Below are 27,126 nucleotides of genomic sequence, written 5' to 3'. Positions count from 1 at the left end.
GTATGACTTTTGATCACTGGAGCTGCTTCTGTGCTGTGGCCATTATTGGTACATGAGGAACAGTATTAGACTTATGCAATGGTCTGACAAGTTTGCTTCAGTACTAGCTGCAGTGAAAGTGCTAATTATTATTGTTGTAGGCAGTAGTAGGAGCTTAAGCATTGCAACTACCACCTTTATCATTTTATTGTTCATTTTATCAGGTTATCTCATTTTTGATACTGCAGATTAGCCCACCCATAGCACCCCCTAGTACTAGCAATGCTCCCGGGACTAGGAGGGTAAGGACTGAACACACGTCTCCTCCAATACATGCAAAGCCAGTCACCGCCTCTTTTCGAACCTCCACCAATTCTGCGTCGCTAGGCAGCTGACACACTTTTATTTGTCAGCCCATGGCAACATAAAACTCACTTGACTGGAAGCTGCTGAAACACCAGAGTCACTGTCTACAGTCATAGTAGGCTTGTGCCTTGGTGGTTCATAGGTTGTTCCTGACCCAATCTGAACCAATTTCCTCTCAAGTGAGGATGACCGCTTTGGTCTTCTTCCAGACCTTGGCAATATGGCTACACTGCCCAGTGACCTGTTTGTAATTAATCTTTGAATCGGCACTAGTTCAGAAATAGCTCCAGCAGACATTTCTGACTTAAATCCTGATGTAAATCTGATGAGTGTATGTAAACTTCCAACCACAACCTGTGGGTGGGTATTTTAGGTAAAGGCCGTCTTGGACGATATCCTGGAGAAGCTGCCAGAGGAGTACAACATGTCAGACATTACGTCCAAAACTGCAGAGCGCACGCCATACATTCTGGTCTGCTTCCAGGAGTGTGAGCGCATGAACATGCTCATCAATGAAATACGACGTTCCCTCAAGGAGCTGGATCTGGGATTGAAGGTGTGTATGTGTGGGTTTGCCTCAGTAAGGGCATGAACACATGTTGCGTCTGTGGTGATACGACATTGCATACTCTGACATGACATTTATCTAAACATATAATAGAAGTGTGAGCCCTCCTATTTCTGGTAGGGGGAGCTGGCTATATCTTCAGAGATGGAGCAGATCCAGACCGCCTTGTTCTTTGATAATGTTGCTGATACCTGGACTAGGCTGGCTTACCCCTCTATCTACAGCCTGGCTCAGTGGTAATACACAAACACATCATCATCATCATCATAATCATCCTCATCATCAAATGAGAACTACTTTTTAAAAAGCTTTTACACTGGAATGCCTTTACTAATAGCATGTTACTGACATTGCACTAATGCCGTGTTCTGTCTGTGCAGGTACAATGATGTTTTGCTGCGCTGTAGAGAGCTGGACAGCTGGACTCAGGATCTCTCTCTGCCCAGTGTAGTCTGGCTCTCGGGACTATTCAACCCTCAGTCTTTCCTCACAGGTAACTCACACACATTCACAAAATACACAAATACAAAATATTTAATAATAAGGTATTTAATGCACACGTGAGATTACTATGGGCATTCCCATGGCAGGGAGACTTGGAGACTTGTGTGTAGGACATTTTCAGCACTGTAACAAGAACATTGTAGTTCTTTTTTGTAATCATGTATTGATGTTGTCATTGGTCCTGTGTCCTCTCAGTTTGATGTGGTATTAGTTCATGTACTGAGCTCTCTTTATTCAGCTATGTAAAAAAAAAGATTTTCGTTCTGTTATCTTTAATACGGCATTGTGATGATATTGTAAACCGCTAACATCAAGCAATTTTAACATTGCCACATGTATGCAAATATATGCTGTGTCTGCCTTCTTTCCACACAAAAATACACGCTCACATAATTCCTGTGTGTTTTAGCTGTGATGCAGAGCCTGGCACGTAAGAACGAATGGCCACTTGATAAGATGACTCTGACAGTGGATGTGACTAAGAAGTTCAAGGAGGAGTTTAACCAGCCGGCCAGAGAGGGAGCTTATGTCTATGGTCTCTACATGGAGGGTCCGTAAAATTCGAAAACATCCATATACACCTCAGCCTCAAATTCTGCTTCAGTCTTGGCTTTAAATAAGTACTCAGTGAAGTTGTTTCCAACAATGATGTTGAGCTTGTGTAAAATAACGCTTCTGTCTGACTCCAGGTGCACGCTGGGATATCCAAAATGGAACAATTGCAGAGGCCCGGTTGAAGGAGTTAACTCCCACCATGCCTGTGATAGCAGTCCGGGCAGTTCCCAACGACCGCCAGGAGACACGTAACATTTATGAGTGTCCTGTATACAAGACCAAACTCCGAGCCAACACATACGTCTGGACATTCAATCTGAAAACCAGAGAGAGGCCGGCAAAATGGGTGCTTGCTGGTGTGGCACTGCTGCTCAGTGTGTGAGGTGAGAACATTGGGTGTGTGTATATGTTTAAAAAAAGAAGAGGCAAGGATGCTTATTGCAGTTGTGAGTTACTGAAAGACCAAGTGTTCTGTGAGCTGAAGAGGTACATTGTACAGGTTCATTGTTGTCCCACAAGCTTCAAATAGAGTAGACGTACCCTCAAAAGGTGCTACTTGGTCCGTAATTGTTGGCATTACTGGTCGAGGAGAAACAACTGCCCTGGAATTTGGTACAATTATGTCTTTTAACTAAAGGTACAGTACAGTACTAAAGTTTTAGGCATGTTTTAGTGTAGAAAATCCAGAGCTCATTAGAACAGGTAAACATAAATACAGTAAAAACGAGCAAGTGCTTTTCATCAAGAAAGTAGTTGAGATCTTCTGAGCTAGACTGAAGAGGACAGCTTGGTTCCAGATTCAGCCAGCACATCGTGGATGTGTTAAATTCCATCATCAGCAGCTCAGCTTATTTACCATCATTTAAGCACTGATTTACCAAACTAGGTGTTGGTGGACAATAAATAATTCTAGACTCCATGAGGAGAGCTTTGGAGACACAGTGATGGAAAACCACAACTTGACCACTATATGAATGTTGTTTGTATTTATTCTAATATCAGTGTTTTACTGAGGAAATAAACACCTACTGTCTAGATAAGAAGCTCTGAAATTCATATTTTTTACATGTGCCCAAATCTTTAGTTTATATAAGTAAATAGTCGCTTTGTATGTTCATCTTGGCTTCTGCAGTTGACATCGCACAAAGATGATTGGGCTGTAAATACCTGCGGGCCTGTGGGATTTCATAGATTGAGAAGAGGCAGTACAGTGCAGTGAGTGTCTTGTACGATGTTTGGAAAATGGGTCGCAAAGCAGATGTTAATGATTGGCTAAAAGGAGTGACTGCATTTGGGCGTGTGAAGGAAGTGGCTGAATCTGCAGGTGTATGGAAGCATATGGTCATACAGGTCTACCAGCAGTGGCAGAAATACGAGTCAACAGGAAATTCTCCTCATTCTTGAGCAAAAGTGAGCAAAGGCCTCTTGCGTGCTACTCTGCTCCAGATGTTGATGGTATGCACTCTGTGCAGTGTTCTGTTAAAAAATGGTGGTGAAGGTCCTGCGCTGACTTTCATTCACAAGCCGTGAAACACGTTGACGGTCATCAAGAATTTGCTGTAGACTGGCATTTCTGCCACTGCCAGTAGACCTGTATGACCGTACGCTTCCATACACCTGCAGATTCAGCTACTTCCTTCACACTGTGGTCTTTGGGACGCCCTAAATGCAGTCACTCATTTTTGCCAATCATTAACATCGGCTTTGCGACCCATTTTCTACACATCCAACAAGGCATTCACTGGACTGTACCACCTCTTCTCAATCTATGAATCCCCCCCCCACACACACACACCCCCGCAGGTATTTATAGCTTGATCATCCTTGTGCTACACCATCTGCAATAACCTGTTTAACAAGTTACTTCCACCACTTGCACGCAATGTGACTAATTTTTTGTCCGTGGAGCTGGTGTGTGTGTGTGTGTGTGTGTATATATATATATATATATAGAATCCACAGCAATATACTGCTTATATCCCAGAGGAGGAAACATTCTAATCTGGTGTTGTGTGCTGCGTTGTATAAAATACAGTGGCAAACATTTAAAAAATGCATTAAAAACAATTTTTATTTGTGAACAGCACTAGGTTTAAAAAGTGACACTGTACAGAAAGTTTTGCAGTGCTTGTGCAAAAGGTTGCAAATTGTATAGTATCGCACTCTTGCTGTGTCACATTCAACTGGCACTGAGCTCAATTCTGAGGCCACATGTATCAAAACCCCCTTCGAAATGTGGATCCAGGTCCAGGATGCTTGAAACATGCGGGCTCAGGCCTCAGAAACAACATACAGCGTCTTCTCAACTGGTAGCTTATTAAAAGATGGAGATGAACCGCGTGAAACAAATATATTTACCAACACCTGCAACAGAAATTGCCGCTATGAAAAGGCAGATAACGGAAACTAACAGTACGCGCTGCTTAGTGCAGGGGTAAGGTAAGCTTGTAAGCTTTAGAGAGTCTGACATCTATACACTGCTCCTGTGACGAGAAAAGATCCTATTCCCATTTGTTTGTGTGTCGTCTAAAGGCGCACTGTTCCCTTTTTTGATCTAAAGCCTTTACAGAAGCTAAATCTTCTTATCTCTGTATAACGCTGGAAAGCTCACTTGCTCTTCCCCTAGAAAGCTGTGTAGGATATACGAGAGCTTCTGGCAGCAAGATTATTCTAAACTAACTCGCAAACCTTCTTGTTTTTCAGACCTTCTAATGTAGGCGGTCCCTGGTTAAACATGCATATGAGATTACACTGAAGACCCCTCCCCCTCGGAAGACCATTTCATTCAGTGCCGTGCGTTAGCCTGTGGAGCACGTCGTGATATACAACTAAAGGGACTAACTTTGGTTAAAAACATGCAGTTCAGCTGTACTTATCTGTGTTACATAACTCATGAGGCGTGGTAGCCTATGGACAAAAGGATATTTGAGACGTTTCACTGGATATAGATGCATAAACACAGGCTAATGATGAGGCTGTTACATTGAGGACAGGCTTGATTCTTGAAAAGCAAAGACAAGTTCTACAAAGACATCCAAGTCAATCAAGTCTCACTGGATTGGAATTGAGAGGGGTGTATCTATTTCCGTCCAGTGCCTCCCCTACTGGTCTGAAAACCAGAGCTACAGCAGAGGATACAGAAGAATAATCCCATTCTTCTTCCATCTGAATACTTGTGTCTGTACCTTTATAAATGGATGTAAATAGAATAATATAGAAGATGAAACTGACGTAATGCAGATACAGTTCTATAGCAGAATGACTGTGTACAGCCTTGGTGCTTACAGACAAAAAACAGAAACTCACTCTATGGAGGTCAAAGAGAATAAATACTCACTGATCATTGATGAGAGAATTACAGTAGTAGGAGAATGCGGTACACTCTTAAAAATACAGCTGCTGCAAAGGGTGATTTGAGAGATGCCATAGAAGTAAAACATTTCTGGTTCCATTAAACCTTTTAAAAGTTCTTCAAAAAGACACTATATTTCCAAATGTTCTAATGAATGCATTTACTTTAAGTTGTATCCATTGCTGACACAGATGAGAAAGCGCACACATGCAGCTTGTCTAGTCTCTGTAGAGAAGTACTGCCAATCAATTAGGACTCTGGAGCAGACACACATGAAGCTATTGACATCATGCTGCTTAATGCTAGGTGTGGGCTAGAGGGGTATAAATCCCCCCAGCATTGAGCTGTGGAGCAGTGGATTCTCTGGAATGATGGATGGTGCTTCTGTCTTTGAGTGCAATCAAATTGTTACAGCAGGAAGCCTTCTTCCCTGGACAGTAGAGACAGTTACTCCAACAAAAGCAGGATCAACGTTTTGTTTAATTTGGTACTGTTAATTAACCCACCCATTCATAACTCCCCCTAGCACTAGCAATGCTTCAGACACAGAGGGATACATGCAAAGTTTTTGAACAACCAGCAATGCATCAGCGGCAGAAAGCCGACACACTCTGAGAAAAGCAGCGGGTCTCCACGGCTGGGTCTCCAGCTAAAAGACACTTGTGCCGGTTAACATCGCTTCAAGAGGGATGAGGGTAGAGAGCACGGTCAGTTGTGCTCACACAGACTCCAGCTGTTGATGGCAAAGCAGCATGGCTTGGGATTTGAAACCCGAGCCACAGTGACAGCACATTATCCACTGAGCCTCTTGGGACAAACTCTTTTTTTTTTTTTTTTTTTTTTTTATACTCTTGATTTCTGCAGAAACAATGAGTGAGCAGATGTCCTAGTACTTCTGTCCATATAGCGTACATCTCTGTTTACAAAAAAAGTTTTAAAAATGGAACCAAGAATGTTTTTTCTATGGTGTCAGTCAAAAGAACCCTTTGTGTAGCACTTTCAAGAAACATAAAATAAAATAAACTATAAAGTGTAGTAGTAAAGAGGCCTTTGTGGAACTCCCCCTCCCGGTAACTCTGGTAAAGCCATGGTTGCACCACAGTAGACCTACTTGTTTTTAAAGGAAATAAATAATGAAATAAATAAATGAATCAAACATAAAAATAACAGAACCAAGCGAGAACACACGCAAGTCAACATGCACCAAGAAAATCCTACCAAAGTCAATCAATACTGAGGCACAATATTGCAATACTGGCTTGAACAGAGGGTTGGCTGGCTACAGATTGGTACAGATGTGTTGGGTGGTTAAGCATAAACAGCCCAGTGAACAGTGAACATTAATAACAATAACAGGGAAGGAGGAACAAGATATTCTGATATTCTGAGATGATAGTCAATAGTCCATAGTCCTTTTTTTTAGGTTAAGTTACAGTTCAAGTAAAGCCTGCTCCTGAATACCAGGAGAATAGTTATATAAATGTTAGTTTGTTAGTTTTTTAAACTAAAAGTAATATTTAAGAAAGGAAAATCATGCCCAAGTCATCTGAACAGCAGCATGACGAGTCTTTTTTTTCCTCTTATAAACATGCAACAAAAAAAACAACACATTCTTCCCAGCATGCAGCTCTCCTGTTGCTACGGTTGCATGTCCAGCGCGTCTGTTCTCTGGCCGTGTTTCTTCCGAGATATATTTATACTTATATTTACACAGTAAAGAAGCGTGTGTTGTTGTCATACTGGGGAAATACATTCGGCTTTTTTTTTTCTTTTTTTTTTTTACATCTGTGTGTGTGTGCTGACGTGGGACAGTCAGAATGTTTGGAAGATAACATATTGTTCTTTGCATACAGTAGTTCAGTTTCTCTCTCCCTCACACCCCCTTCCCCCCACACTCTTTAGTCTCCCTTGTACCCTGAGTCTAGCGTGAGCTGAGCTGGTTTCCAGTGTTCAGTCGGAGAGGATGTGATCCTCCTCTTCAAAGACATGTTTATAATGCATTATAACTCGTTTTAAACACAAATGACCATCTGTTCCATCTGCTTCTACCCTGTTATTCCCGAGACATCTGGGAATGTGAAGGGAAGGATGTGCTTCAACGTAATGGGACAGCTGAGAAGCTCTGAGAGGACCTGTGTTATAATGCATTATAATCATGCTCGCTGACATAATGCTACTTCCCTGGAAGTCCAGGATCAGAGCAAGGCCTGTGGAGCCCCAGTGTTCCGCCGTTGCTAGGAGACGAGTCGGGGAGGGAAGCCTGCCTGATTGACACCTGGAGAGCCCTCCGATGCGCTGAATTAGAGGGCTCCTCGTCCTTCTTCTTGAGCCTGAGCTCCGCCTCCCACTCCGAGTCCCTCACCAACGGGGTCATCATGCTTACATCAGAGGTTGTCTCCATGGCAGCAGTGAGTGTGGAGTCTTTGGATTTGTCGTCAGGCTTTTCTAAATCAGGGCCCTGCGAATGTCAATGGATAAATGTTTTCAAAAGCCTGAACTCCAGCTACAAATAGCTTCAGTGCTGTCAAGGTGGCGTAAAATCGCGTGGCCGAGAGACATTACCTGTGTCTGTATCGCAGTGACCGGCTGCACTCTGATGGCTGGTTTGTGGTACTCTGGGCTAGAGGCTACAGTACTATACGCTGGGGGTCCCAGCGCACTCTGCCTCTGCAGCAGCTGCAAGATAGCCTGGATATCAGACGTCATCTGAGCCTCCAGCCTGCATTCACACACAGCAGAAACACACCACTATTACACGGCCATGGTAATTTGACGGCATGAACAGCAGGGGGCAACAATCGCTAGCAGATTTTCTGTAAAACCACCCAGCATCACGTCTCTCTCACCTGTTCAGGTGTTCCTGCAGCAGATCCAGCCGTTGCTCCATTTCCCCAAACGTGATGTCACTTTCGCCGTCGGCCCCGCCCTCTCTGTCCTGAGATTGTGCTGAGTCATCCACATTCCCACAAGGCCATTCGTCAGCACACACATCTGGGGATGCACACAGGCCCAGTGCTATTAATTACAGCCACAGAAACAGAAACTAAGCAGAACATTCAGCACAGGGCCATATTATATTTAAACACTCTCTCTCTCTCTCTCTCTCATACACACCACACACACTCACATAAATGTGCACACACAGCAACACAAAAAACAGAATGTCTTTGTGTCACAAACGCATGTTTCTGCAATAATCGCACTCATGATCATAACCCTGTGACCACTGATTAACCTACAGCTAAGTTGGAAGTGATGAGGTTATTTTTCCCCCTAATCCGACCCCGATACCTCAGTGCTGAGAAACAAATGATATTAATACCAAGTTCTGTGCTTGTATAAATAACACAGCCACACAGTTTAGGGAAGGTGTTCTGCTCATTAATACTGAAGTAAGATCACTTCGGCTGTGACCAGAATGGCTCACTGTTTACATTTTAGGGCACTATTTAATATGTCTGCCTTTTCTCTTAACTGTAATCACTCTTTAATCTCCCACAATGCACTCTGCACACTAACTTATAATAAACACTGTAGTTTACTACCTCAGCTAAATGTGGACCAAAATGCATTGGAAGCTTCTTGTTACTAAAGTAACAGACAGCAAAATGAACTGGAGCTGATGACGTTTGCTCATTTAAGCAAGTGATGGTTACTAGCATCCACACGCTGTGGATTTCACGTTTTCCCATGTAAAGTTTGTGAATGGCCGACTTATGTTTCCAGGCAACACAACGGTCATGGAAGAGCATTGCATGAACAGTGCAGTGCTTTTCCTGACTCAGAATTCAGTTCATGTGTGTACAAGGCTTTAAACACCACTCACGTGTTTATGTGACTGATGCTGAAGCATGCTGATTCACTTGTGATTCTGCCACTACTTATAGTCCCTCCCTATATAGCGCAGTACTGATGAGGGAGCAGGCAGCTATTTTGGTCGCAGTCTTTATTTTTAGCATCAGTTTCTATTATCAGACTTTCTGGACTGATTGATTTAGTTTAGTCGAGACTTTTCTTAGAATGACTGTTTTATAGTGTTTAATATCTTATAATCCAGTCTGACTCTACTCCCTGACCAATCAGACTACAGTCACTTTATGTATGTGTGTGTGTGTGTGTGTGTGTATAGTAGTACACACACTGAACTAGGGCTCGGCAGTATGATATTGTATTGTGATAAATTTTGTTATTGTGATGCACAATATGCTTTTCTAAACATATGGAGGATGTGGTCAGTGCTTGAAAACTGACACTGATTAACTGCACACTTCATTACAAACTGTGTACCTAGTCTAGTTTAACTAGATGAAGTGCAGCATATTTTGAATAAAAACCCTTTACTAAATATGGGAGAGTATTTGAATAGTAGTGTTTTTGGCTACTGATTAATTTTGTCTGAGATCATGTATATTGCAGTTAATATTGTGTATCGTGAAAATGTCTTTAAATATTGTGATATAATATTTTTACCATATTGCCTCCCTCTACTCTGAACTGATATATGTCGATGTTTGTTGACTACTGATGTGAAATTACTATTTTACAGTGTCATGAATGAGCTGTGATTTTTCTTCTTTAACGCTTCTCAGCTATGAGTGCGCTGTCCAGTGCTGATTTAGAACAAAAAGAAAGGCAGGCAGCTCTCCCACTGGCAAATTAGTCTTTCCATGATGGTTTCATTTCTAACCTGCCATAATTTAAGAGTAAAGACAGGGCGGGAGTGTGTTTCTCCACATGGATATAATAAAATATCTTGATCATTGCACAAGTACAGCAAAGTTGGGTGGTGGTTTTGGTGGCAAAAACGGCAGAAAATAGACAAAGTCTAGAAGAAAAGCAGCTCAAACGCAGTCAAAACCGAGAACCTAGAACCACAGATTTATGTTTTACTGTTCCACACTGCAGACTCCAGACTGTTCTGTTAGCTTTTGAGAACAGTTCTCACTGCTGTGGACTGCAAATAATCAGCTGTGCTTTGTTTAATGGCACCTTGCTCAAACACAGTGGTAAAAACAAAAGATCAGGCTTAAACTAGCCAATAACCCAGTCCAATAAAATAAGCCAGACTCGGCCCCAATCTCAGTCTCGCTGAACTGGATCAGACATTCCTTGGACGGAACATGGATCAGAACATTCCTGACTACTTACCACCTGCACTGTAATAATTTTCCAGTTAAACAAGCATTGAGAGAAAGTGAGAGAAACCGAGAAAGAGCTTCCAGCAGTGAGTATAATGGTGCGCAATGCTCCGCAGCTGTTCAGATAGGCAGCCCTGAGTGATAATAACAGTGTTCAGCGCTTCAGGAGCTCCACACTGAGACACAAACTCATGTTTAAGAGCAGGCAGCGCATTTAACACCTTCAGCAAAACCTTCATAAATACAGCCGTAGCTATATTATAATGATCACGTACAACCTAGCAATCAGGGTGTCATTCTCACTGCCACTGACCTGATCATGTGTGTTTTGTGTGTGTATGTGTGTGCGTGTGGCAGTACCACTGTAAAATGCTGAGCTCCCGGCACACTCTTTAGTACGCGAGTCAGCGACGGTGTTCAGGTTGAGCGGGAGGGAGTGGCCCAGCACTCCCAGACCCAGGCTTCTCTTCTCTTCCTTCACATCTTCTCTTTTCTCGCCTTTGATCTTCTCCCCCTCCTCCTCTTCCTCCTCCTCCTCCTCCTCGTGGTCCTCGTCCTCCTCCCCCTGCTGGAGAGAGTGCGCATCTCCACCTCCTTCGCTCTCCGCCTTTCTTTGTTGGCTTGGGGTGCCTAAAGGAAGAGACAGAATGTACTTGGCTACAGTGACATATGCAGCCACTCTGTATATGTCGAAATGTCATTCCGCATGTCACTGTTCATCTGATCACGCTCCGGAGGAAGCGCCAGGGCGGGAGACAGGATGGAGAGTGTGTGTGTGTTTGTGTGTGTAAAAGAGAGAGAGATGGATAATGAAACTTTGTAGGAGAACTGATGTTACACACAGAAGGGGAGATGAATTGAGAGGGATTAACTAACTCAGGGACAGGTCATATGGGGACAGAGAGAGGAGAGCTCCACCTGTAGGCTGACACCACATAATACATCCATCCGTTTCCTCAGTTGCTACAGACTAACAGCAAGCAGCCGATACCACCCGCCACCATAGCAACTGGCCGAAACCCGGACAGCAGAGTTGAAAAGATGAGAGAGAAGGGGGAGGGGTGGGGAAGAGAAGGGGAATGTGGAAGGAAGGAGGAAGCTATCAGAATGGCTTCCTCTCAGCTTATCAGTCTCACAGGTCAAGCCTACTATGAAGGTTCCAGTGTTTGGGGTACGTTTCTCTTCATGTGGGATAATGGGGATGGAGGTTTACCTGCGGAGGACTTGCTCTTAAAGCAGGCTTTAGACCTGCTGTTCTGCTCCTCCTGGTCTGAGTCACTCACTGCAGTGTACAGGTTCCTCTGGCGAACAGTGCTCAACTGCACAGGATATATGAGATCACATTAATCTTATTCAGAAATAATAACAATGATACATTTCATTCATTTCACATCTTTTGAAAATGTTTACCAAGAACTTTAAAACATGTTGATGCTCCACTAAAGTCTCCATATCATGCAAATCTGAATTCTGCCGAGTTCACACCACAGGCCATATGTATACTTTAAGAATAAATTATTTTTGTGATGTCATAAAACTCCAGTGCATTTTCATATACACTGACCAGCCATAACATTACTGCCTAAACCTTGTGCCACCAAAACAGCTCCGACCCATCAATGCCTGGAATAGCCAGCATTAACATTTCGGGCTGTTTGTGCAACAGTAGCATCAGACCAGAATTAGCAAGTGCATCAAGCATCAAGCTACTGCTGCCACACATTGTCCAAACATTAAAAACCAACACTGGCAGGGGCAGTTGTGGGTTGTGGGTTCGATACCCAGGCTCAGCAAGCTGCCTCTGTTGTGCCTATAAGCAAGGCACCAAGATGTTAGCAGCAGATCCATCAATGAGCCGTAGGTGCCCATGACCCTGTCGCTAGTTGACCAGTTGTTCTTTTTTGGACTACTTTTGCTAAGTACTGACCACTGTTTTGGAGACGCTCTGACCCAGTCGTCTAGCTGTCACAGTTTGGTTCTTGTCGGAGTGATTGAGAGACTGGGACACCTGTTCAGTCATTGCTTCATCCAAAATCAAGAGAATTAAAAATAGTTCCTGCTGCTTTTGTTGGAGTAACTGTCTCAACTGTCCAGTGAAGACTTTATACTAGATACTTTGGAGCATTGCTGTGAGGATTTGATTGCATTCTGCAACAAGAGGAGCATCTCTACCTTAGTGTTCTCATCACGCAGGTTGAAAGTGAGGTCCAGGTTGGACCAGAAGTAGTCGGCAAACTCCGGGTACATGTCCAGCACCTCCAGCAGCTCCTCTCTGTCCAAGGTGTGGAGGTCGCAGTAGCTGAGCGCCCGAACGTCAGCGTTGGCTTTTCCAGGCTTGCCGTACAGATGGATCATCTCACCGAAGATGTCGTTTTTACCTGCACCGCCGAGGGTGAAAGAACGACAGAAGGCATGAAAGAAAGAAAGACACAAATGAGAAAATGGCAAGAGCTGTATCACCACCACAGGCTCTGCACTGCCTGAGATGAGGCTCTCCATTTAAAATGCTTGTGGCATTGAGCAACACATTCAGCTCACTGGAGCACAGGAGGTTTAATGAAAATTTAAACAAGCCCACAGAGTGGACTGACCATCATCTGAGAAATGAGCTGCTTCTTCACCTTGAGACTGACTAGAAGGGGGCAAATATACTGTTCCCAAGCAAGACAGAAATGTTCAGACGACTCCCTTTTATGGCAGGTGGAGGAACTACAGTTGAACACTGATTTTGTTACATCATAAATGTAATCACAACTTTGCATGGCAATGTTTATACCCAAATCAAAGGTTTGGGAAGCCATGTATGAAAATTAGCTGTGAGAAATTCATTGACTTGAAGATGGACTGATCTCCTGAACGCATAAAGACAACACCTTCTTTATAACATGTTAAGCAGGATTAGTGTAGTATTTTTATTGTGCACAGTTTTAGAATGAAAAAAGAACCATGCAGATGTTCAAACACCTGAAGAAATTTGAGCTCTCAGACAACCTTTACCAAGGATTTTTGGACCTTAATGAGCTTGTTAGGGCTACAGCTTGTTCACATTTATCGTGGGAAAAGCAACAGAAGGCTATAAGAAGACAGCAAAGCTTTTTCAGGAAGTTGTTTCATCAGTTTGTAATGTAATTAAGAAATGGCAGTTGACAGGAAATGTGGAGGTCAAGTTAAGGTCTGGAAGACCAAGAAAACTTTCAGAGAGATCTGGTTTCCTCATTTCTTAAACGCATTCAAAGGAACATCTAAACTAGCTTGTTGTATTGTGGAAACATGTCCTGTGCAGCTGAAATCGAATGTAAGAAAAAAGCATGCTGGATTTCATGGAAAGAAGCCCTCTCCAACTGGAACAACTGTGCTTTGGGCCTGTGTTGCAGCCAGTGGCACAGGGAACATTCTACTGTTAGAGGGGAAAAATAGCTTCAGTAAAACACCATCAAATACTAGAAGCAAACATCACACCATCTGTAAAATTTAAAGAAACATGGCATCTTGTGGGACTTGTGGTCCAGCAGACTAAGACGATACTACTATGACCTGAGGATCGCTGGTTCAAATCCTGGGTCATGCAGCCTGAGAGAGCACAACTGGCCTTGCTCTCTCTGGGTAGGTAGATGGCTCACTCTCTCTCCCCACATCACTTCGGTGTAATGCTGATCGGCACGAGCGTCTGCTAGTCGACGCATCAGATCTCGATACTTTGCATGTTCCTCTGAGTGCGTTGCCCAGTGATGCTGTATTGGTGTAAGCGTGAAAAAAGAGGTGGTGGCTGGTTGTGCATGTGACGGAGGAAGCATGTGTCAGTTCTCACCCTCCCAGTGTCAGGAACATTATGTAATAGGGGTAGAGTACTCACAGGTGCTAGCAGGGGTAATTGGCTATCAAAAATTGGGGAGGAAAATTGGGTAAAAGAAAAGGAACATGCCCTCTTTAACTTTATGGGTTGCTCGCTTAACTATTCTGTGACTTCTTCATGCAAGAAACCAGTATCTGAACAAGAACCCAGTCGTAATGGGTGACGAAAAAGGTTACTGTGCTAACTTGACGTCTTAAACAAACGGAATGTTCTGATGTAACGAGAATGGAAACTTAAGGTATGTGATTATTTTTTACTGTCATAAAATATGTGCTGAATTAAGACACCACGTCCTAATGAACCGAGCCTTGAATTTGGATGATTAAAGTTGGATGATTTAACTGTCAGAAAATGTGCTATGTGTGACTTTGTGCCGCTGATGGTGACCTGCGTTGTCCTAAAATTGGTATATTTGATTCATTTTGTACTTCATGTCCTTTGTCAGCTTTCAAATTGCCAAGGACAGCATCTTACTGAACCACCAAGCCTCACCACGAACGCAGTCTACAAGTTTTACAGGCCTAGTGTGTGTAGATGTGTGTGTATTCTGGCACTCACTGGCAAAGACGGTGTCCTGTTGTCCTGAAACATGGGCTGAAACATTAAGGCCAAGGCTCCACATCTTATTTTACACACAGACAGCACATGTAAGGTCAGAGCTCACCAAGACGAACAACGGCCATCTGGACTGCTGCTACCTGTCACTGAGAGGCTTAGGGTTACGGATGGGGTCAAAGGACTGGTGATCTTTGGTAGTCCGATGATTCTGGGTTTACAGCATTTACTTTTAAGAGTTTCCAGTTTGGTTACAGAGTTTGTTGTGGCTGCTAGCGTAGCAAAGTTTGAGCTTGTTGATGTAATACACACTGGACTGGTGGTAATGACCAGTTGTGTAATGAAGTGCCTGTGTGTGTGTATGTATGTGTGTGTGTATGTGTGTATATCTCATAATAGATTTATGCTGATAATGAAGTTCCTGCTGAAACCCATGAGCACATATATGAAACAGTTGAAGCTTCCCTCAGCAATTCTGCAAGTTTGCAGAGTAATTTTGCTGAGTTGCATGTGAGTGTTACAGCGTCCCCCCTGTTCTCTTCCCCTGGCCTTATTATGTCACTGCTGGCTTGCTCGGAGAATGAGAAATGGGCCGTTTAAATTCGGCTTACCCTGCCCCACCTTGTGTGTGTGTGTGTGAACCAAAGACGGAGCGTGTCTTTGAGTGTGCGTGTGTATAAGTTTACAGAAGAAAGGAGTGTGTGTGTGTGTGTGAGGGGGGGAGAGAGATATAAATATGGCTGCTAATAAAACTGAATAACAACCACCCTGTGGCCACTCCGTCACTTCAAGCTGACAATCACGAAATGTAATGACCCTGCCCCTCTACTCTTCTCGAACCCTCTACCCTGAACGATGAGAAGGCCTGAGCTTCTCTATTTTAAGCACTATCTGTCTCTCTGGTTTATTCTGAACATATCCTGCTGTTTTGTTTCGGAGGAACAATTCAAATACCATTATAACCTTATAAACCCTAGCTACACTATATGGACAAAAGTTTTGGGACACCTGCTTATTCGTAGTTTCTTTCTAAATCAAGGGTATTAAAAAGTGTATTCTGCTTTTGCTGGAGTAACTTTCTCTACTGTCCAGAGAAGAAGGCTCCACCGCTCCACAGTTCAACGCTAGGGGCTTTATACAAGGTTCATGTTTATCTGCTTAAGAGAGTCTATTCTATTGGCAATACTTATATACTTTGGTGATATAAGTACACTATACAAGCTGTGTGTGTGTGCATTTGCACATTTGTGCCAGCAATGTGTGCAGCTTCATTAAAAGAGTTGTCCACAAACATTTGGACATGCAGTGTAAATACACAGCTCACCAGGCCCAGAACATATAATGGGTAGGTGTGTTTGTAGAAAACCCCTGTTCTTGATCTAACTGGACTGAATCCAAAATCAAAATGCCTTTCCTCCAATCAGAGATTGAGCTACTTACCTATTTACCTATTTGGGGACAAATCTAAGAAAAGGCATGTCTATGGTAACAAGACCAGCCCAGAGAAGAACCAAAACATCCAGACTATGGCACTAGGTCCAGCAGGTGCCTGCGCCTAAAGTAAGCTCGACCTGCCACAGGAACAGCTGAAGGCCAGGCCCTCAGTGACATGGGTCAGAACATTGTGCCCTATTAAGGCACTAGCTTTGGCCTTTCTACAGACAATGCCTAATGCTTTTAAACCCAGTATGCAGGCAGCTATGTCCTCTGCCCCTCCGATGAAGCAGGTATACACTGACCATCAAAATACCAAGAATCCTGTTGGGCCACTTTATTTGTTGGCAATGCTTTCAGTCCACAGAAAAAGATGGATAGACAGAGACAGAAAAGTAGGGAGTAAAAAGGAAACTGATGAGAGATGGTGATTACTAAGAATTACTAAGATTACTAAGAACAGAGCACTGAGTAAGAAAGTTTAACTAGCAGATCTTTAACGGTAATCTTACTAACAGTTAAGCTTAACATTAATTGCTGAGTTGAAGGCTTAGTTATACAGACCAGCTATTATGGGCATCTTTGTGTATGTAGATAGTTAGCCAGTGCTAACTGATGGAGTACAAGTACTGTGGTACTCTCCTTAAAGCAACATTATGTAACCTTTTTACCTTCAAATAGCAGCTTCAAATCACGTTGATGCTCCCTGACCTTTAATAAGGAGAACTGCATCTTGCTGCTTTTCTAGGCTCAGCACTCCTGAAACTGCGCTATGTAATTTTGGTGAAATGGGCAGGACCGTGCTCGCGAGAACTGCAGAACACTGCACAACTCATCATATTTGTGTAAAATCCTGTAAAATGACTCTATCACCTCAGTCCTCAGTCTTTCTGTGACAGTTCTGTATCTCTCAGCTTGTCCAGAAATGCATGTGAAAAGCGTGTCCTTTAGCGGTGGCTCAAAGTAAGAGTTCCATTTCCTGACTGCGGGAGGAGCCCAAGAGCAAAATAAATACAGATTTTTGCATGATGCTACATTTTTAGTACTTGTGTGAGTATTTCTTTCCCTTATTAATTTAATAATTTGTTCTTCTACTCACTACACTGCAGATCCTTTTAACTAGGCAGCTTCTATTCAGGCACCTGGTCAAGAAAATCTGAATCCTGTGAAAGCTTTGGTTTGTGTGACAGTCAAACAGAGCTGAGCTTTGGTTCTGTGATTTTATGCAATGTAAATCATTTTCAACATAACCTTTGTGAAAACCATTTAACTCTTCAGTGTGATAAATGCCACTGACCAAGATTATCACCTCTCATTATCAATATATTTGAACAAAATAGCAAAATGTGCTCATTATATTTTCTTTAGCTAGCTCAGTCCATACTGTCAATATACTATTTTATATACTATATATTATAGTATATATACTATGTACTATTTTCTCCATACAGTCGCTCTATTCCATGAAAATATGTATTATAAAATATGTCAGTCTATAATAACTATGATGCTTAGTGTCCTGTTTCTCCTACAGGTGCGTTCAGTGTATTCCAAGGCATCTGCACATCTACACTGTTTTAACTCTATATCCTGAAGGCCTGTATCTGGCTTCAATTCCTCACCCTCAAATGATATGCTTTACATATTAGTTTAATAAGTTAAACTAATAAGGTAACTATGAATCAATCAAAAATTTGATATTATTTTAAAGCCATTAAAGTAATTTCCATGTCCTAGATAGGACTCCTCTCCTCCATCACACAATGCTACCAGGGCTGAGAGGATGAAAGCCAGCCCCCTTAAAGGTCCTTTTTAACTGAACTTAAATTAATGAAAAGTGGTCCCTGACTTTTGTGTAAAACTGTAGTCGGATGAGACACCACAGCTTTCAGGACTACTGGTCACTGTGAGTGCTGGCAAGCACCTCAGCACGTCTAGAGAACATGGAGTGTTCCGCACTGCCAAGCCGCCATGCAGGCACCTGGCTGGTTGACATGTTGCTTAGCGACAGGAGAGGCGAGAGACCATGCTGTCCTTCCTTTGTAATGCCAACATGGCCAAATGTGCTCCCAGAAACCCCCTGCCATGGTATACCTAGAACTCAAGCCTGAACTGAACTACAAGGTCATATTTGTGTAAAAATGTCATTTTTGTGTATTTTTGGTCTGCTTATTGTCGGCCTAACAACAACTATGTGTGACACAGCTGCAAAAAGAGAAAGCTGAAAGACTGTGAGCTGTTTAACTGTTTAGTCTTGTTTGTTTTTCCTTCAGTGCCTCTACCTGATTTGAGCTGTTTCTCAAGTTTGACATGCCATTGCATCATGAATCCTCCTCCTTCGCAGTAGATGTAAACTGAGCGGTGGAAACAAACCTAGCTCAGACCCAGCCACTGTCAGCTTCCATTACCTGTGCCATTTATAATGGATTCTGGAGTTAAACTTTCAGCTTTAATGTCTTCAGATGCAGACGTACGTAGATACCCAGGAAACACGGACATCAGCAATGAAAACAATTAGATTATTTGTTCAGGCAGGATGACAGAAAGCACCACACTAATATGAGTGGGTATTCTAATAATATGAAGGTGGACCTCTTCTGTAGACTTGGCTGATATTTAGTTTGACTGTTTAAGATAAGAGTGGGACCTGAGTTTAATTGAACCTTGACCAGATGCTTTTGGTCACCATCAGCAAGCTCCTGCCAGAATTCTGTTTGGATATTTGGAACCTCCAATGAACTATTTTCTTCTAAAACCCTTTTCTTGAAGGTTCCTCAAGGCACCTAAAGATGTTCTTCCACAGTTTCAAACTGAAAAAAATCCAAATCTCCAAAATTCCATCAAGGATCTTATACTTGCATCAGTGCACATCATACACAAGCAAAAAAGTACTCCCTTACACACAAAAGCGACTCACCCAAAATGGCCACTACTATGTCGTCCTTCAGAATCTCTATGGATCCGCGGGCCAGGAAGTACAGGGCAGTGAGCACGTCTCCTGAATGCACCAAGGTATCACCCGGTGGGGCGTGAGTGGTCTTAAAGCGCATGGCCAATGCGCGCAGACACCCTTTGCTGGCCCCGCGGAAAGCCTTGCAGCTCTGGAGCAAAGACTGATTCAGATGCAGGCAGATATCAGCCTGAAGACATTCTGGGAAACCCTTCAGCACCTGCAGAGACATGGAGAGAAATCCACGTGGAGGAGAAAGACAGAGAGAGAACAGTTAATGCAGGTGTTGTGAAAGGAAGGCAGAACTCAGCATGCACCTGCTTCGCATGCTACACACCCCACATTCTTCCAAGAGGGAATTTCTGGATATAATTATAAGGTTTGGCTTTGTCATGTTTATTTTTTGTTTGTTTCAAATCTCTAATCTGGGAAAAAAACAGATGGAGGCAGTCAGAGACACAGCACAGTTGCCATTTGTGTTGTCCTTTGGTTTTCAAAGCTTGTCTCTTGTCTCTTCAGTTTGTTTTCCGACTCATTCCACATCGGGAATCACTGCGGAATCACTGTGACAGCTTATCATTACAAGCTGATGAGCTAAAGATGATGAACTACATGTAAAATTGATTCATAAAGTTGAACAGAAGGTTTGGATCTATCAGACTTACCTGTAAAACAGAGAGCATACAATATGCAGCAATCTGCAGTGGATTGGCATAACACTCTCACACTGTTAGCTCAATAATAGTGATCTGAAGCCATGGTGAAATGCTGTACGGCGTGATTTCTCATACTTTTGGCGGAAGGGGGCTGTGCAAAGGCTCCTTTACAGCGGGAGCAAGACAGAGGAGATTTGGAAAGGAAAGGGTTAACATCATTTGGCAAGTGCAGGTGTCGGCAGCAAGCTGGAGCGGCAGTGCAAATGGCACAATGCCAAGCCTCAGTGCCCACTCCAACTGGCCCTCTTAATGAAGCCTCCCTGTTCTGGTCTGGAGCTACTGCTAATGCTGTGCAGAAATGACTTCATATATCTGCTGTAAGCTGTGGCTGAATACATTAAACACATGCAGTCATGTGAAAAAAATTAGGACACCCCAGGAAAACCTTTGTCTTTTTGAACATATTTAAACACATGGGCATTTGATCTTCATGTGAACAATGTGGAGAGATGAAATGCAATTCTTTTCCGGTGAGGAATAGCACACCCCCACATTTATTACTACTTCAAATGGGTAGAAGCAGAATCAGGTGCAGAACATGGTTAGAGAGGATTCTGGAGGAGCCTGTCTTATTTAAACCTTTAAGTCTGGTTTGCTCTTGATTGGTAAAGTTAGCGGGATCACCATGGCCAGACCCAAAGAGCTCTTTGAGGCCTTCAGAAAAAAAGCTGGAGATCATGAGTCTGGAAAGGGATTTAGGGCGTTTTCACACTAGAGCTTTTTTCCAGACCAAGGTCCGCTTGCTCCATGAGTTTGGTATGTTTGGCCAGTGTAAAAGCTGATTTTGTGACCAGAAGCACTGATATCTGGTCCTCCTGAAACATAAGGCGGCGCTTTCCCTTATGTGTTTTTAGCTCCAGTTTGGTTCAGCTGAGGTAGTCCAGTTTGTTTGTTTGCTTTGAGGAAGCAGACGATGGACAGATGGTCTAAGCCAGTCGACTCGTGTTAGCTTATAGCCTAGCTTAAATTTATACAGCGTTTGTTTTCCAGGCTTTTTCTTTATTTCATGCCAGGTTTGAGCTCATTTCACAGGAAAAGGTCTGGCTCACTTACCAATCCTTATCTAGTTTGCTTCTAGTGAGCTCTAGTGTCTGCTGCAGCTGTGGTAGCTATATACTCCTGCCGTTGAACGTTGGGTTACATGATTGGTTTGTTTTGTTACAAGACTGCTTTGACTTATCATCTGCATGGCCCCTTTTTTGCAGGTGTTCCTGCATGGTGAAATGCCATAACTGTAGAAAAGCACTGTTCTTCACCCCTGAGTGTTTGGATCCCAGGAAAAAAATGAAATGAAAAGGGATAAATTGTGGAATCTAGGCTATTATTTCTATCAATCATTTTGCAAAAATGTGTGCAGAAAAGTGACGTTCGAAGTTGCATGGTTCGAATGGAAATCTTTTGGGTGGAAGCAAACCAGTGATAATGAGCCCCTTCCCCAAATAAGCACAGAATCGGTCCTGGGTGCGGACTTGTGTATGTGGAACAAGTGTGAAAACGCCCAGAAAAAAAAAATCAGCCGTTCCACTGTCTGCTAAATAATTTACAAGTCTGCCATCCTAGCAAGTTCAGCCCAAGAGCAGAAGAAGTCTCCAACAATCCTGAAATGTCATCACAGGGTCAACAGGTACCTCTAGCCACAGTTGCTGTCAAAGTACAGCATCTACCATCAGAGAGAGAAAGACTGCACATTACAGTTTTCATGGGAGGAGCACAAGGATGAAACCCTGCTGTCAAAAAAAAAAAAACTTCAGGGCAACACTTAATTTTTTTCACATGACTGTAAAAATGTTTAGATGCAATTCTGCATTTAAACAACACCCAATAAAAAGCCAATAAAGACACTGTATTTACACAGTGGAGACATCACTCCATCTAACAAACTAGATCTTGCACACCAGGAACCAAATACATTTTAATATACTCTCTGTACCTCCTGTTCTTACCGGAGTATTGAAATCCCAATGAAGCAGACAAGAGAGAGACAGACACTGATCAGCTCAAAGCAATAAACACTGTTCATAACCTCACAATCTAATAATAACAACAACAGAAATTCAGTGGTAGAAATATGAGTCATGCCAAGAGTGATCTAGTTTTAGAAGGGATATAAAAAAAGGAAGCGACCACAAAGAAAGGCACAAACGCGAGCACACAGGCGCACTCTCGCTCATATACCATGTTCATGTCGATGCCGTTGGTGTAGGTCCATGCGTGTTGGAAGTACTCCTCCAGCCTCTGCCTGAGGGGGTTGGGTATTTGGTGGAAGCGGATGAACTCTTTGACCCGGAGCATCTGCAGGTGGTAGCGTGCTGTTCCCGAGTACAGCCGCTGGATGATGGCCGACACGTTCCCAAAGATGCTGGCGTACATCAGGGCTGAGAGCAGAGGTCAAGAGAAAGGACTATTAGGATTATTCCTGGAGTTTGGAAGAAAATCTAAATCTTACCTAAAATAGAGCATAAGCCACTGCTAGATATTGATGAAACCCATTATTTATTTATTTATTTTTTTCCGTCCACATTCCAGGACTATTCTTAGGCTATGCTTTATTGCACTACTAAAGGTGCCCTACAGTGGAATGCTGTATTTTTCTTAGTATAATTAAATAATAAGTGCACAGTACACAGAAAATGGCATACAGTGAATCTCAAACGCAGTTGTTTCTCCTTTAAAAGACAATCCAGCATGACCAAAACAGGGCTGTTAAACAGGCCTAATCCAAACCCCCCAAACTCTTACATAACAGTCCTGACTCACTATATTTACACCCCCAACATTTACCAAAACCTAGCCAACCGAAACCTGCATCAATTGCTTCCCGATGTAGCAACGCAGTAAAACACCTCCAGCCTTTGCTAGATATGGGAATAATGGTTGCTAAGTGAAGGGAGCTCAAACCCAACATGCAATAAAGAAAAAGCCTGGAAAACAAACAGAGATCTGTGCTAGGCAATAAGCTAACACTAGCCAACTGGTTTTTACCATCTATACAACCTCTACTTCCTCAGATCGGACAAACAAACTGGACTACCTCAGCTGAACCAAACTGGAGCTAAACTCTCATCAGAAGGGAAAGCACCAGCTTATGTTTTTTACTAGAAAGACTCAAGAAAGCCAAACTTAGGGATACAAGTGGGAACAAGGCTAAAAGCTAACTGGCTACAAAGTTTTTTGCTTGCTAACAGCACATTGCGCTGAGGGGACACAATGAGAGGACAATGCTGAGAGGACTGCAACACTGACAAGTGGGTTTTGTTACAGTGTAAAAAAGTACACTAGGCAATGCCATGTGGCTGTGAGCCATAATGGTGAGTTTTTTCATGAGCGTTCTGTAAAAGGGAAGTCACAATGGTAAGATAACAGGGGTGTTAATAGGCTTGTAAAACTCATCTGAGCATTTTGTCAACAGTCTTGTATTGTGAACAGTTTTGTGTGCTTTGCGAGAATAATTTTGCCACTGGCCGAAAACCTGGTGCTACTCACATCCGATGAGCATGACGCAGATGGAAAAGATCTTCTCTGAGTTGGTGTTTGGGGAGACGTTTCCGAACCCCACGCTCGTCAGACTGCTGAATGTGAAATAGAGTGCTGTCACATACTTGTCTTTGATTGACGGGCCAGAGAAAGGGTCACTGTAGTTGTACTGCTTCCCGATGGACATGCCCAGGTTGTCAAGCCAGCCAATGGTGTGCTCTAGATAGGGCTTCTCCACATTGCCGATAGCGTACCAGATACAGGCCAGCCAGTGAGCGATCAGTGCAAAGATACACATGAGGAGCATGAGCACTGCTGCACCGTACTCTGAGTAACGGTCCAGTTTACGTGCCACGCGGACCAATCGCAGGAGCCGAGCTGTCTTCAGCAAACCAATGAGAGTCGTGGTCTGTTGGGGAAGACAGAGAAACGAAGACACAGCGTGCATATCTTTGTATAAATGCGGCGTAAATGTGTATCTCTGTGAAACGTTGTTATCAAATATACGTCAAACTTTCAAACTTCAGTCTTCATATAGAATCTTTAAAAGCAACAGCAATTTTAGTTGGCCTTAAAATGTGTACTCCGGGTCACTAGAAATCTTTAACTGTATATATAATATATATTATAATATACATTTTTATATTCATTTTATGACCATAACATATTTGACTGTTTTATACTATCATGGCAGTTTGTTACAATCCAAAGTATTAATGAACTGTTGAAGAATTTTTCCTTCTCTATTTTACCTTATTTATCCCTAGCCCACATTTATCTGCTCATGCATTTAAGGTGACTGAATAAGACGGTTATTGAAAATGTTCTCCAGGTTTGAGATCTTTGAGAACTGTATTTGTTTTAGTGTTTTGGTGTAAAAATGCAAAATGCAGTTTTTTAAAAACAGTGACACCACAGTCTTAAAGCAGCATTATGGAAGAATTGGTATGTCTTGGCTCCTGGGCTCCCCCTACAGTCAGGATATGTCATTTGTAAATTAAAGACTAACTAAAGACACGCTTGCATGCATTTGTTGACAAGTTGAGAGATACAGAACCATCACTGAAAGTGAAACAAGCATGTGAACTCACTAATATTATAGGATTTTACACTAATATGACTCACAGAGTGTTTGTCTGCCAGCTTCACCTGAGTTACAAAGTGCTGTTGGCCGTGTGACGAACCCAGATTTGGAATGATGTAAGACTCATTACAGGTCAGTGGAGTTTAAACAATGATTTTGAAGCTGTAATTTTAAGAGAAAAATGCTACATAAAGCTGCTTTAACAGGTATTGACTTGTTGTATGGGTTTACTGTTTCATTACACTGTGACAGAACGGTTAGAAGTGTATGTGTGTGTAAATCAGAGACAGCAGCCTCAGCACAGTAACAAAAAAAAATACTAGGGTGTTTTTAAGCTTTTTCCTGTACAAATAGGGGTTTTAATCAGGATGTGGAAGAATTGTGCAGATCTGCTGATTGAACACAGTTAGAAATTCTCTGTTGTTAGTAAATGTGCTTCAGGTTTGCACTGTATTTAGATCTGTTTTGTCTGTTATGCTGCTTCTTTGGTGAATTTACAAGGACATCAAGCTTTGTAAGGTGTCAGCGCCCCCTGCTGGGCCAGCATAATCACTGGTGCATCCTCACGTGGCCTAAATAGGCCTAAAATGGGATTTAGAATAAGCTGGTGAGCTGAATTAAATAGAGCAGAGAAAGCACTAAACTGAAATGTTTTGACTGTGCTGATTTGCTGATCATAGATTTCCACCTCACTAGTACACAAACGTTTCTCACCTCCTCCGACCCTGATCCAAATATGAGAAGGTCAAAGGGAATGGCTGCCACCATGTCTATGAGGAACCAGCCTTTAAAATAGTGCACTGCGATTTTGGCCGGATGACTGACCACCTCCTCGTTGGCGTTGACGTATGTGGTGCGGAAGTTGATGAGGATGTCCACAATGAACATGATGTCCACGATCAGGTCCACCACGTTGAGCGGGCTGCAGGAGTAGCCGCACTCGCGCCTCTTCTGCTCCTCCAGATCGTTGAGCAGGAAGGCAGCGCTGTAGGGCGTGAAAATGGCTGTGTAGATGACCAGCAGCAGGATCAGCCAATCCCACACCGCCTTGAAGGGGCTGTAGTGCAGGATAGTGAACTTGTCGATGCGTGGCGTTTGGAGCTTGTATTCTGGAAGCACGTCAGCGCCTAGCGACAACACCTGAGGCAGACAGAAGGGGAGAGTGTAACTATTGGCGACGTCTCTGTGCAACACCCAGTTGACTGCAGTGTTAGTGGCATGGCAACAACGAAGCAAGTGCAACACGAAGACAGAAATCATGCGGCTATTGGTACATGAAGTACAGCATGTGATGCGTCATTAATTCAATTTAAATGTGACCCGGATTGCTGTCAGCTGCCTGTGGGGAAAAGGTCATAACAGGACATTTTAATATTGGACTCTACCGACGTATTTTTGTATTAATGTGACTGTGTGTACAAGGGTGCTGAGACGTAAATACAAGTAGAAAAAGAAACTGTAAAACATACAGATTCAAACCTGTGGATAAATCAAATGTTCATCATGTACTTGTGTAATTACAGAGGTATAAAAAGCACAGAAAAACTATTTGTTAGTATTAGTATTAGTAAAAAATATAGGTACTGTATCCATATTGGACAGTACAAGTGGAAGAATGGGGCCACAAATATACTTGAGGGAAAGTAAAAAGAAACAACGTATGAATATAGTATAAGTATATAGTAAAAAAGGATGGTTTGTTTTTTTAAAGGTTTATTTGATGGTGTGTGGTTGGATAGTTGCCTGCATAGTTGTGAGCAGTGTAATTTTACATTAATACGAATTGGTTAAATGGTTCAATCAATATTTGAACTTTTTTTTTTTTTTGAGTTTCAAAGTTTTTCTCTCAGAAACGTATCATTTTAATGGTGCAAATTTAGTACTAATATAATACCAAAATAATAATAAAATAGTAAATAATAAAATAATAAAGGAGTGGAGTTCTGTAGTGGGTGATTTTTTTTTAAGAATCAGCAAGTTTTAAATCAGCTATTTAAAAAAAAAAAAACACCCCCGACTTCCAAAAGAACTCTCCTAAAACACATAATTGTACACGGCCTGACAACTCACAACCAAAAGTGCTGGAGAAAGATGTGCAACACAAATAAAGTGGTGGTCTCGTAAATCCATGCTCATAACTACAAGTAAACACAAATAATCTAGCTAGCTTAGCTACATCACCTCAACATCAATGCGGACGTTGTTGAACATACAACATAAACACCTACGGTTTAGCTACCATCAGCGGTATGCTAATACAGAATGTAGCTACTTAAGAAGCTAGATACACAGCAAATTTGCCATTGTTCGATCAACACAGTGTTGATTCATCCCTGGCTCATTTGCTGTGTATGCTGGCTACAGAACTGAGAAATGTACTTTCCTTTAAACAAAACAAACTAAATTACTTGTCCAACAGAAAAATAGCAACTTTACTGGGCTTCACTCTTTCTGAGTTTGGTGCAAGCAGTGGCATTGCTCGCTTAAGGGACCATCGACTGAACATAGTCAACCCAACTGAGAAAGGGGCGAAGCGAATCACAAATTCTATCGCAACCACTGCACTGCCAAGGTTTTGCATCCATATTTAGATTGGAA

General features: G+C 42.5%; 2 protein-coding genes across 5 annotated transcripts in view; one reads left to right on the top strand and one right to left on the bottom strand.

The window, feature by feature from the left end:
- Positions 1-2,964, top strand: part of dnah9l (dynein, axonemal, heavy polypeptide 9 like) — a 42,583-nt gene extending 39,619 nt beyond the window's left edge. The window contains exons 65-69 of the mRNA XM_072683592.1: positions 719-901; positions 1,034-1,149; positions 1,294-1,406; positions 1,827-1,967; positions 2,107-2,964. Coding sequence (XP_072539693.1) covers positions 719-901; positions 1,034-1,149; positions 1,294-1,406; positions 1,827-1,967; positions 2,107-2,354 — 801 coding nt within the window. The 3' untranslated portion in view covers positions 2,355-2,964. The remainder of the gene's footprint in view (positions 1-718; positions 902-1,033; positions 1,150-1,293; positions 1,407-1,826; positions 1,968-2,106) is intronic.
- A 1,061-nt stretch (positions 2,965-4,025) lies between these two features.
- The window catches only part of kcnh7 (potassium channel, voltage gated eag related subfamily H, member 7), a 64,764-nt gene continuing 41,663 nt past the window's right edge, over positions 4,026-27,126 (bottom strand). For 3 of the 4 annotated variants that reach the window (XM_072683593.1, XM_072683596.1, XM_072683594.1), the window contains 10 exons: positions 25,243-25,668; positions 23,454-23,853; positions 22,146-22,345; positions 19,222-19,474; positions 12,635-12,840; positions 11,676-11,781; positions 10,823-11,092; positions 8,171-8,315; positions 7,887-8,043; positions 4,026-7,782 (listed from right to left, as the gene is read on the bottom strand). In XM_072683593.1, the coding sequence (XP_072539694.1) occupies positions 7,498-7,782; positions 7,887-8,043; positions 8,171-8,315; positions 10,823-11,092; positions 11,676-11,781; positions 12,635-12,840; positions 19,222-19,474; positions 22,146-22,345; positions 23,454-23,853; positions 25,243-25,668 (2,448 nt within the window). In that variant the 3' untranslated portion in view covers positions 4,026-7,497. The remainder of the gene's footprint in view (positions 7,783-7,886; positions 8,044-8,170; positions 8,316-10,822; positions 11,093-11,675; positions 11,782-12,634; positions 12,841-19,221; positions 19,475-22,145; positions 22,346-23,453; positions 23,854-25,242; positions 25,669-27,126) is intronic. The other variant, XM_072683595.1, reaches the window with a different exon arrangement.

This window comes from Salminus brasiliensis, chromosome 7 (assembly GCF_030463535.1).
Source record: "Salminus brasiliensis chromosome 7, fSalBra1.hap2, whole genome shotgun sequence".
Taxonomy (NCBI): domain Eukaryota; kingdom Metazoa; phylum Chordata; class Actinopteri; order Characiformes; family Bryconidae; genus Salminus; species Salminus brasiliensis.
The sequence above is the reverse complement of the archived record's forward strand: the minus strand, read 5'-3'. Positions and strand labels throughout refer to the sequence as shown.